Consider the following 12,736-nt stretch of genomic DNA (forward strand, 5'->3'; position numbering starts at 1 on the left):
CCGAAACGTCAGCCTTCCTGCTCCTCTGATGCTGCTTGGTCTGCTGTGTTCATTCAGCTCTACACCTTGGTATCTCTGGAATTAACAGACATTTTGATTAGAAGTGATTTTTGGATTCAAGTATAGTCTTAATGTTACAGAAATCTGTAAGACTCAGAAGCAGGGGTCACACTATACTCTTGAGATCCTTACCCAACACTTAGAATCAATAGCATGAAAAAAAGCTTTTGGTGCAATTTTGACTGCAAGTGTTAATCCTTTATTAAATCCCTAAGTAATGTCATGTGCCCACAACATCAGTTTTTTGATGAGATCCTGTCTACATGAGCTCATTACGAAGTGGCTACGTTTTCACAAATACTCCATTTTTCTTCCAGTGACTGAAGAAGTCATGCAGCAGTGATATCCTAGAGGCCTGTGGCTCTCTTACTGATCCTAGTCCCTTGTCATGTAAGGCAATGCCTTAAATAAGATCATTCAATTGAGTTGTTGATCTCACTATTGTTATGTAAGAGCACCTACATGTGGTCACCTACTGACAGGTGAAGGGTCCCTGACCCGAAATGTCAACTTTCCTGCTCCTCTGATGCTGCCTGGTCTGCTGTGTTCCTCCAGCTCCACACTGTTGTCCCCGACTCCAGTATCAGCAGTTCTTACTATCTCTTGCTGTAATGGATGTGACTTGTGTAATGGTGGTTAGCCTGTCAGTGACCTGCTCGCGCCCTATCCTTGTATTGCCCAGAAAGGATGTCTTTGGTCAGAATTCTTCTCCCTGAGTAATTACATCTTCCTACCACACAGTTTCTAGCTCAGGTTATTGGTCCACCTCACAACTGGCTACCTTTTAACACAAGTGTAAAACCAAGGCATATTTAAATTTTGAGCGACCTTCATGTGATAGCCTGACATAAGTACATAAAATATCAACAAGTTTGCATACTATTCAAAAATGGTTTATGTTAATTGTGCTTAATGTACTTGGATGTAATTATCATAAGCTCCTAAGCCATTAAAATTTAACTTAAGCTGTCCTACCCATTGTGGGCTCGTGCTGAGAATAACCTGAGCTTTCAGCTTTCTTCATTTGAAAGGGTAACTGTGTGACAAGAACTGAAAGGAAGTGAGAGAAATGAATGTTCTCCAATCACGCTCCTGCTCCCTCTCACTCACTCCCCCTCTCCCACTCGGAGTTGTAATTTTTCAGCAATTTGTCCTAAGAGAAAGCCTTATAGTTGTGCAGAAAGAGGGAATAGGTTGATATGGACCAAATGTTTGATTTGTTTAATTCTAAACTTAAGCACATTTGTTGGTCAAAATTGCCTTTTTCTTATTTCCACAATTTCCCAAAGCAACAAACTAACATGGAGCTGGAGTGTATTAAATGTTTTTAAGTGTAAAGATGTGCCAAAAGCGTTAATTTATTTATTACTGCAACTGAAAGTGGCTATAATAGAACATTTGGAAGATTAATGTCACTTTACTTTATACTACAATGAGAATTAAACTCCATGCCAATGTGTACCATAACTAATCACAGTAACAGCAATCTATTTAACATCATATTGGATTGTTTTGGAAGGTGTTACCTTGTACCATTTTGCCAAGTTTAAAAATAATCTGACTCTCCTTCACCATTTTTGTTATAGGAGCAGGTCGACATGATGACAATACTGGCAGGAATCCTATCATTAGGCAATATTATTTATGAGCCTCAAGAGAATGGAATCCTTAAAGTAACAGATCAGTCAAAGGGATGGCTGAAAGCTGCAGCAGTAAGTTTCTGTTTGATATGGAATTCAGCTGAATTAAAGCAAAGAAACTAAAGGAATGTGAATTTCCCTCATGTGAGGATGGTGTTTACTCTATAATAATAACTGACTTTTTACATACGTTAAATCAGGAAATACTCATAGAATCCCTCCAGTGTGGAAACAGGCTCTTCAGCCCAAAAGTCCACACTGACCCTCGGAGCATCCCACCCAGACCCATCTCCCTATAACCCACCTAATCTATACATCCCTGAACACTACGGGCAATTTAGCATGGCCAATCCACCTAACCTGCACATCTTTGGATTGTGGGAGGAAACCGGAGCACCCGGAGGAAACCCACACGGACGCGGGGAGAATGTGCAAACACCATGTAGACAGTCGCCCGTGGGTGGAATCGAACCCAGGTCCCTGGTGCTGTTTAGCAGCAATGCTAACCACTGAGCCACTGTACTGCCAGAAAGAGCATATCACCCTGACCTATCCCTGTAACACCACATTTACCATGGCTGATCCACTTAATTGCATATCGCTAGACATTATGGGCCAATTTATCTTGGCCAATCCACTTAAACTGCACAACAGAACTCATTTACGCAACGTACTCAGCCCAAAGAACACCCCCACAAATGGCAGCGGTGGGATGCAATTTTGAGCACAAATGCCAATTTCAGCTGCCTGTGGATGGTCTGTGAAAGTACAGTGGAGAAATGTGTTCGTTCATTGGAGGCATCAAAAAAAATGCACAAACCTGATGACATGTGAAGCCCTTTGAAATACTACAGCAGCTCCAACTCCTACATCACCTGCCAGTACTTGACGCGCACTGACTGCAGTCCCTGCAACCGTAATTCCAACTTCTGCAATTGCCAATTCTTCAAACTCTTCTCCTTCAGTTACTGGCATGCAAACTAGCACTCTGGCACCCAAACCACCAGCCTTGGTACTGCAGCAGGTACACCTAATGGAATGACTCTAGTACCACCTCCGCCCTCTAAGAAATCTACCTTTGATGCAGCAAGTTTCATCGGGGGAATTGTACTTGTGCTTAGATTGAAATACCAAGAATGGAATTGCAAATTTTCAGTGAAGCATCTAAAATGCTCCCATCTCCCCAACTTTGCTCTTTTGTAATCAATGGCTCCATTTTGTTTTAGAAATGGGCTGGCTTTATGAATCCTTCATCCTTATTTCAGTATTGAAATCAAAATTTCTTGCACGTCTTCTCTTTTGGTTCATGCTTTTGGTAGGATGTGACTGCATTCAACGTATCTCACGAGCTATCTGCCTTTAGGGAAATTATCAAGCAAACAATTGGCATTTGCAAATAGTGCTTCTGCTGTTTATATTATTTCAGACGAACTTTGCAGTACCACTCCCAGCCCAAAGCTAGTATCTGACATCAGCTGGATGCTACCAAGCTCACCACCTTTAGGCATGGCCTTGTACCACCATTGGGCAGCAACAAGAGGGGGAAGAGCAGAAGAATCTGTGACAACCAGTTCTAGAACTCTGACTAGTTTACCAAGGATGCTTCAGCCATATCTGCCCTCCTATACGCCACTCAATTGTCCGTCTTTTTTCTTGTCCGTGTTTCCAAGCATTGGGTCATGGGTTATTGGCAAAGCGCTGAGGTATCTGCAGGAGGGCGTCTGGGAGGCCATCCTTGTCTCACCAGGCATATTGAAAGAATTCACAGACTGGAAAAACAGGTTGACTGTCAATGTCAACAAGTCATGGCAGAAGACTCCAGTCTGGAGTTTCAGGCCCAGAGGTAGTGACGCTTCCCACTGTTGATCATGGCCTCCTCCCCATTTGTCCACTGTCCCATGATCCTTAATACTTCTCTCATAACTACCAGGATGTTGCCATTCTTCAGCCTATTGTTGAATTTTGTCCTCACTTTGCTAAAAAGATAAAGATTGACACCAAAACCTGAACTAAAAACACGTTGATCAGGTAATATTCTCTTAGCATTGATTAGAAATATCACTCGCTCATCCACAAGGTGGAAGCTGTTAATGCCCATCTCCTTTGTTTGTTTTCAATAAATAGAGGATAGCAGTAGATTAAAGTCTGTGTTCTTTTCTTTTGAATTATTAATTAATTAATTTTCGCACTCCATTCAAGTTGCTGATTAAGATTCTCTGAATCAGTTATCAGACAAGGACGATGGGTTTTTGTAAATGTTTTTTTCTTCTACCACTAGCAAGATAACATTTCTTATAGGATGTAGACATGATAGCAAAACAATCACCAATTTCCTTACAAACTTAAATGGGCTCTAGAACAAGCTAGTTTTTTTTTAGTAAATGTAGCCAAGCATTCAATATCAGTTAACTGGTAACTATCCTTTTCTTTGCATTGTGAATTCAAGGTATCTTTCCTTAACTTCAGTGTTTTCATTGTCATTATCTAGTAAGCTATCAAAAGCAGTCCACAAATGAACACAATGTATGTGTGTATTCAGTGTAATGAATATATACACTCACTTCAGTGGCGCCACGGCAAGGACAATAACGATCAGAAACACAACAAAAATACAATGACCTTACCAAAGTGACTGCTCAGCACATGCTGATTTTTAATTTTCTCAACCCTTCATAAAATAATATTGGTAGCGAATCATTGATGCTTTCTGTGTCCATCTGTTTGATATCTAATTGCATAACACTTTACAAAGAAATCAACCTTCCTTTCTGCCACACTCTCGGAACAAATTTATTTATATGCTACCTTTAAGATAGTAAAACCTTCCAAGATGCTTCACAAGGGCATCATCTGAAAACAGTTGTCACGAAGCTAAATGAAACATTAGGGCAGGTTTATCAAAGCGGTGAATTCTAATTCAGATTACAGCATGGTGGCTCAGTGGTTAGCACTGCTGCCTCACGATGCCAGGGACCCGGGTTCAATTCCAGCCTCTGGCAACTGTCTGTGTGAAGTTTGCACATTCTCCCAGTGTCTGCGTGGGTTTCCTCCAGGTGCTCTGGTTTCCCCCCACAGTCCAAAGATGTGCAGCATGGATTTGAGGGGTGGATCATGCCTCTCAAACCTTATTGAATTCTTTGAAGAGGTGACCAAACACATGGATGAAGGTAGAGCAGTGCATGTGGTATACATGGATTTAAGTAAGGTGTTTGATAAGGTTCCCCATGGTAGGCTCATGCAGAAGGTAAGGAGGCATGGGATAGGGGCAAATGTGGCAGATTGGATTCAGAATTGGCTGACCCTTAGAAGACAAAGGGTGGTAGTGGACGGAAAATATTCAACATGGTGCTCGGTTACGAGTGGTGTACCACAAGGATCTGTTCTGGGGTCCTCTTCTATTTGTGATTTGGATGGAGTGGAAGGGTGGATTAGCAAGTTCGCGGATGATACGAAGGTGGGTCACATTGTGGACAGTGCGGAGGGCTGTTCTAGGTTACAAAGGGACATTGATAGAATGCAGAGCTGGACTGAGAAGTGGCAGATGGAGTTTAAACCTGAAAAGTGTGAGGTGATTCATTTTGGAAGGTGAGACTTGAAAGCAGAATACAGGGTTAACGGAAAGATTCTTGGCGGTGTGGAGGAGCAGAGGGATCTTGGGGTTCATGTTCACAGTTCCCTAAGAGCTGCCACCCAAGTGGATAGAGTTGTTAAGAAGGCGTATGGTGTGTTAGCTTTCATTAATAGAGGGATTGAGTTCAAGAGCCGTGAAGTTATGCTCAAGCTACACAAAAGCCTGATTCGGCCACATCTGGAGTATTGTGTCCAGTTCTGGTCACCTCATTACAGGAAAGATGTGGAAGTGTTAGAAAAGGTGCAGAGGAGGTTTACCAGGATGTTGCCTGGAATGAAGGGAAGGTCTTACGAGGAAAGGTTGAGAGAGCAAGGGCTTTTCTCTTTAGAGCGACGAAGGATGCGAGGTGACTTAATAGAGGTGTACAAAATGATCAGAGGTATAGATAGAGTGGACAGCCAGAGACTTTTTCCTAGGGTGGAGGTAGCTTTTATGAGGGGACTTAGTTTTAAAGTGAAAGGAGGTAGATATTGGGGAGACATCAGAGGTAGGTTCTTTACTCAGTGGTAGGGGCGTGGAATGCATTGCCGGAGAGGGTAGTGGAGTCGGCCTCATTAGGGGCATTTAAGCGGCTGTTAGATAGGCATATGGATGATAGTATAAGGTAGCGGTGGAGGTTAGATAGACCTTAGGATTAGGGTAAAAGTTCGGCACAACGTTGTGGGCCGAAGGGCCTGTACTGTTCTATGTTCTATGTGTAGGTTAGGTAGATTGGCCATGCTAAACTGTCCCTAGTGTCCAGGGGTGTGTAGATTAGGTGGGTTAGTCATGGGGAAATAGAATGTTATAGGGATAGGGTAGGGGGATGGGTCTGGATGGGATACTGTTTGGAGAGTCAGTGTGGACTTGTTGGGCCAAATGGCCTGGTTCCATGCTGGAGGGATTCTATAAAAATAATTGAGAGGGGAAGGCATGACTATCAACCATGACGATGCATTGTAAACAGAGAGTTGGAAAAAGTGGAAGGTTACAGGTGGCTGGAGAAATGTCCAAAGATACTACGTGGTGAGGACAGGTAGCAACTTGAAAGCAAAGAATTTGAAAATTGAGTGTATTGTGTTGATTGTCATACTAGGAGCCAATATAGTCAGCAAATACAGGTTTGGGTGAATGGGATTTGGTGTGGTTAGACATCAGCAGAATTTTGGGTAAGCTCAGTTTTATGGAGGGTGCAGGATAGGTGGCTGGCCAGGAGAAGGTTAGAATAGCTTCTGTCTACTCTGCATATCCCTGCCGTGCCCTTGAACCTTCTTCCTATAAAAAATATTGAAGGACCAAGATTAGAAGACCAATCATTTAGGGTCACAAATGTTGGCATTATGCTGACAGGACCAGGATGAAAAATGACGACATTAATATTTCAAAGCCAGTTGAATTGTTTTCAAAGGCAGTTGAACAAAGGAAACATAGGAATAGGAGTCTCCAGTTGTGCTGGAACATGGGAAGTTGGGTGGTGAAGTGGAAAGTCTGTATCTGTGTGGCCAAGTGGTATGTGTTGATGGTATTAATTTTGTAATTTCAGCAGCAATGTTTAAAAAGAAGCTAATGTGGAATTGTATGAATTACACAAGAATTTACATTTACCAAATATGAATGTATATGTAGGAGGGTGGTAGTAAGATGGGCAACAGTCTATACTGGTACTGACTGCAACAATTCTAATGCTGATGCTAAGCAGAATTAATCCCTGTTGTATTTGATCTGACCATCCTGAATGATACTCTTTTTTTACTATCAAATTCAACAGGGTCAGTTTGGTGTTGAGGAGGAAGAACTGTTAAAGTGTTTGATTTGTACAATGGCGGTAACTCGAGGAGAATCTATTCAGCGATATCACAGCAAGCAGCAAGCTGAAGGTAGGAACAAATGTTTTAATCTGGCAGTGTTTGATAGGGTTTCCAGCTGCAGTAAACTGCAGTTTAAATGCAGGAGTTTTAATATTGCACAGCCTAGTAATATATTTGAACTAGATTGCTGACAAAGTTTAATTGGTTAAGAAAGGCTGCTACCTACTCAATTATTTAATCCTTTGAGCAAATTAGAATGTGAGCCATATAGAAAAGAAAAGGACCGAGATTCAATCATTAGCTTGTGTTGAAAGAAATGCCTTCAGATGAGTTCACCTTGTGTTAGGGAGCAGACCAATCAAACAATATTGCTGCTGTTGTGTCCTCTTCAGCAACTCTCTTCGCTGTCAAATATAAACATCAACAAAGTAGCCTAACTTGTGACTCTTGCCGTGCCTTTTTGGACTGCTAACTTGCTGGTGTTCAATGTGAGCTGGGAGTCCACAAACAATAGTTCACCCCTGAAGCCTCATTATCCCGTCTATCTTATAAGCCTCAAGTAAGGAGAGTGATTGATTAAATCCTCTTAGCACGACAGAAACTTGGCGTCAAACCCCTTGAGAACCAAACAGCTCAGTCTCTTGACATGTCTACTACTGCACTTAGTATCCACTTTCATTACAATTGGCATATCGTACTGAAGGTTATACAATCTTAATGCGCAACAACCATTTACAAAAGTCACTTTGACAGGATCACAAAACAAAAGCAAACTGTGGATGCTGGAAGTCTGACATTAAAAACAAGACACTGGACACACCCAGTGGGTCAGGCAGAGTTGACATTTCTACTTGATCTATTATTAGAACTGGGAAAAGAAGCATAACAGGTTTTAAACCAACTGCAGATGCAAAGAAAACAGCAATCCCTGCAACAGCTCCATTTATTTTGTATTGAATGGAGGTCTTGTGGTGCACTAGGTAATGCCTCTTGCTCGAAGTCAGAAGTTCTGGGTTCAAATCTCACAGAGCTTCCTGGATAAGGAAGGTGTATTCATAATGCAGCCAGCCTGGTGAAGTGTAAATCATTCCTGCATGAACTAATGGGCAGTAAGAGGAGGGAGATTCCTGGTCAGCTATGCGATGGAAAGAAATTGGAGGCTTTGGCATCAATATCCATTGCTCAAGGCTTCAACAGGAAAGTTAAAAAAACACATTGACTCCATGCAGCTCATTTGGCCACGTAGCTACTGTGGATCAGTTTGATGCCAACAGCATAAGGCCCAATCCCTGTACTAGCTGGGATAGATTTGGGACCTGGCTCTTTGCCATGGAGTTTTCAGTTTTGCGTTTGACCTGCTGTTGGGCAGAAAACTTGTTTTTTTTTTTTAATCATTTTATGGGATGTGGTGTCACTGGCTGGGCTAGCATATATTGCCCTTGAGGTGATGAGTAACCCTCTTTAACCACTGCAGTCCATTTGGTGCAAGTAGACTCACATTGCCACTAGGGATGGAGTTACAGTACTTTTGACCCAGTGACACTGACGGAACAGTGACCTGTTTCCAAGTCAGGATGGTGAGTGGCTGGAGCGTAACATGCAGATGTTCACACTCGTCTAGGTTTTGCTGCATTTGGACTTGCAACTCCTCAGATACTGAAGAAAATCTGAATGGTGCTGAACATTGTGCAATTATTGGCAAATATCCTGATTTTTGACCTTTTATGATGGAAGGAAGGTCACTGATGAAGCAGCTGACGCTGTTTCGGCCTAGGACACTACCCTGAGGAGCTCTTCCAGAGATGTCCTGGAGCTGAGATGACTGACCTCCAACAACCATCTTGCTCTGCTAGGAATGACTCCAACGAACAGAGCTTTTCCTGCATTGACTCCAGTTTTGCTAGGATTTATCGACACCACACTCATTCATATATGCCCTTCATATTGATGGCAGTCACGCTCTCATCTCACTTCTGGAATTTGGCTCTTTTGTTCATGTTTGAGGTCAGGAGTTGAGTGGCCCTGGTAGACCCCCAAACTAGGCATCACTGAGCAGGTGCTGCTTGATAGCACTGTTGATGACACCTTCCATCACTTTACTCATGATCAAGAGTAGGCCAATTGGGAAGTAGTTGCCTGGATTAGATTTGTCCCGCATTTTATGTATGAGACATAAACTGGGCAATCTTCGACGTTGTTAGAAAAGATATCAGTGTTGTAGCTTTAATGTAGTGATAACATGGAAAGGTTTTTCACTTTTTTTTTGAAGAAAAGAACAAAAGCTGAAAGCAAGGAAAGGTTTAGTCAAAGAGCTGAATTTTGAGGAGAAAGAGTTCGGAAATCTGGAAGGGTCTAGATAGAATTTAGAGGCATGGTGGCTTAAGAGACACAAACAGAAATGGCTGGAAAATCTCAGCAGGTCTGGCAGCATTTGCAGAGCTAAATCTGGTCCAGTGACCCTCCTTCAGAACTAGTGAAAGAGCTGCATAAATAAAAGTTTCTGAATTCTGTGTTGGATCTGTAATACCCTTGTTGGTCAACATATTGTTCGGTACAGACCCTGATTTGGGACTATGGGTGACTGGCTGTGTTTTTTTTAATGTCTGTTTTAAATATAATTATAGATGCCAGAGACTCTATTGCTAAGGTTGCTTATGGCAGAATTTTTGGTTGGATAGTCAGCAAAATCAACCAGCTACTGGCTCCAAAGGAGGACACGCATACGACAGAACTCCAGGAGATAGGTATGTAATACTGTCTCTCTTATTTCTAAATCATGATGAGTTAAGCTGCGCATAGAGAAATTGTCCTAGCTTTTCTAAAGCTACTGGTGCACCAGTCAATACCATTTCTGTTCTTAACAGGCAGTTAAATCTGCCAGGCCGTGAGGGGAGGTGGTAGTGTCGTGTAAATGTCACTGGACTAGTAATCCTGAGACTCGGGCTAATATTCTGGGGATGTGGGTTCAAATCCCACCATGGCAGATGGTAATGTTTTTATTCAGTAAAAGTCTGGAATGCAAAAAAAAGACTAATTTGACTGTATAATCACTACTGATTGTTGTAAAAACCCATCTGGTTCATTAGTATACCTCCAGGGAGGGAAATCTGTCATCCTTACCCAGTCCGGCCTGCATGTGCCTCCAGACATACTGCAATGTGGTTCATTCTAAACTCCCTTTAGGGCAATTAGGGATGGACTAGCCAGCCATACCCATATGTCATGAATAAATAAAAAGAAAAGGCATTATTTTGCTATTTAGAATATTTTGCCCACTTGCTTTTGGGAAGAGTAGCAATGTAAATTGGAATGGTGCATTTTTTTGTGATACTACTTATCAGAAACATCTGCCTGTGTTTAAATTATTAATTGGTTGACAATTGTATTATTAAATTTTTTTAGGTATTCTAGATATTTTTGGATTTGAAAACTTTGCAGTGAACAGATATGAACAGATGTGTATTAACTTGGCAAATGAACAGCTTCAGTATTTCTTCAATCATGTAAGTAAACTTCAATCTTAGAATGTAGTTACAAGTGGAACATCAGATTTTAAATACCTCAACATGAAAAATAGAATAGCTTCTGGCCAGTTTTTCCATCAGTTAAAAATTGCAATACTCGTGTTAAACTGCAAATAGATTAGCTAAATGGGTTCTAGAGTTTTAAAAAGGAATTAATGACTTTATATATAGAATATGTCTGCCTTTCGAGCATATTTTGGTGGCAGGAATGTCCCTACTGTTGGTACTAAAGGCTCCTTTATTTCTCAGGAATGCAAAAGATCATATACAATTTATCGCAAAAAAACTTAATGAAGCAAAAAGAAATCAAGTTTTGAAGTTTTGCTCAAAATGCTAGAATTATATGTGAGAAAGTAGTAATAAGAAGGGAAAAATAACAAGCTTCACTGAATTTTAAACTGTAGTACATATTAACACTCTTGCAATCATTAACTTGCGAAGAAGCATTATATTTGCTTGTATTATGCCCATGTCAATAGCTGCCACTATGGGCCAGATTTTCTAATAGTAATGACAGAAAAAAGTCAGTGTCGCTATCGGTGATTCCACGATTCTTCAGAGAGTGCACTGCAATCACCTGGGAAAGTAATTGAATTGATGAGAACTTATCCCCTATACCAGTGGGCTGTGTTGCCTTTCAGATTGGCACATATACAGGATCACAAGTTAATGCAGTCACAAAAACGCCTGTCTTACAGCCTTCTGAAGAAAGGTCCTGACCCGAAATGTCAACTTTCCTGCTCCTGTGATGCTGCCTGGCCTGCTGTGTTCATCCAGCTCTACACTGAGTTGTCTCTGACTCCAGCATCTGCAGTTCTTACTATTTCTAAGTCTTCTATTCCCACACTCTTTCCCCGCAACCCCCACCATCCCCACCCTCACCCCTGTACATCACATACTTTCCTTGTGCTAACTGACAATGCTCTAAAATAAAGATTTGCACAGCCTTTAGAAGAGAGGAAATTCTCATCAAAGAGATCACTAGATCTTTCTGGGCTCCTAGTGAATTATTCATAATACTTAGTGCAACACTTCATGTAAGATGTACATGTAAGATGTATGGACATTATGGCATAGTGGAGGTTTACCAGGGTGTTAGCAAATGTGAGGGATTTCAGCTACAAAAGGCTGCATTTTACACTCCATTATGTATAATTCAAAGGCAGGAGGCACATTTAAAATCCAACTGGTGGATGTCTTGTCCTGCCTTCAATCATCAACACTGCTCCCAGTGTTAAATTGCTGTTGGACAGGCCTCATGGGCAGGATTCCTTTATCACTTTAACCAAAGGTACAGGAGTATGGTGTCCTATAACTTTCATCTCAAGGAAACGCTGGAATGAACTCTTATTCTGAGAGTAGACAAGGTTAAGAGGTGACCAGGAGAAGTTAGCATGATGACTAAAAGGTTTTGTGGAGTAAATGACAAGAAGTATTCTCTGTGGCAAATGGATCAATAAACTAAAGGCCATTGATTCAAGCTTATTGGAGAAAAAAAATCTAAGAGGGACAATAAGGAGAAGCATTTTCATTGAGTTATTGGGATTTGGGATGACCTACCTGAAAAAGTGATGTGGATTGATTCCATACGTAATTTTAAAAAGAGTTTGGATCAAACTCCAGGGTCAGCAACTTACAGGGTTAGGAGCAAAATGCGATGATGTAAAAGGCTTTATTCTAATCTATCACATTCTGAGATTTCAATCCTGTAAAGAAAGTAAAACAGAGAAATTTAGGGTTAAGAGACAGGAAAAAAAGAATGTTTATTTAACTTTTCTAGGGTTGGGGACAGTATCCCAGGGTTGTCTAACTGGGAAAGATTATAAGATTAAGGCTGGTTCTGGACTCATTGGAGTTCAGAATAATGAGAGGTGATTTTATTGAAACAGAAGATGGTGAGTGGATTTGACAGGACAGATTCTGAGAGGATGTCTTCTCTCGTGGGGAAAGTCAAGAACTAGAGCTAGCAGGAACTGCTGATGCTGGAGAAATTGAGATAACAAGGTGTAGGGCTGGATGAACACAGCAGGCCAAGCAGCATCAGAGGAGCAGGAAAGCTGACGTTTCGGGTCTGGACTCTTCTTCAGAAATCAT

The 12,736-nt window shown here is 41.4% G+C and overlaps 1 protein-coding gene across 1 annotated transcript in view; it reads left to right on the forward strand.

The window, feature by feature from the left end:
• LOC109922919 (myosin-IIIb) overlaps nt 1-12,736 on the forward strand; it is a 133,326-nt gene that overhangs the window by 81,439 nt on the left and 39,151 nt on the right. Inside the window, exons 8-11 of the mRNA XM_048618487.1 lie at nt 1,647-1,772; nt 7,079-7,187; nt 9,743-9,862; nt 10,521-10,621. Of these exons, the coding sequence (XP_048474444.1) occupies nt 1,647-1,772; nt 7,079-7,187; nt 9,743-9,862; nt 10,521-10,621 (456 nt within the window). The remainder of the gene's footprint in view (nt 1-1,646; nt 1,773-7,078; nt 7,188-9,742; nt 9,863-10,520; nt 10,622-12,736) is intronic.

The sequence above is a fragment of the Rhincodon typus genome, chromosome 1 (genome assembly GCF_021869965.1).
Source record: "Rhincodon typus isolate 14 chromosome 1, sRhiTyp1.1, whole genome shotgun sequence".
NCBI classification, from domain to species: Eukaryota; Metazoa; Chordata; class Chondrichthyes; order Orectolobiformes; family Rhincodontidae; genus Rhincodon; species Rhincodon typus.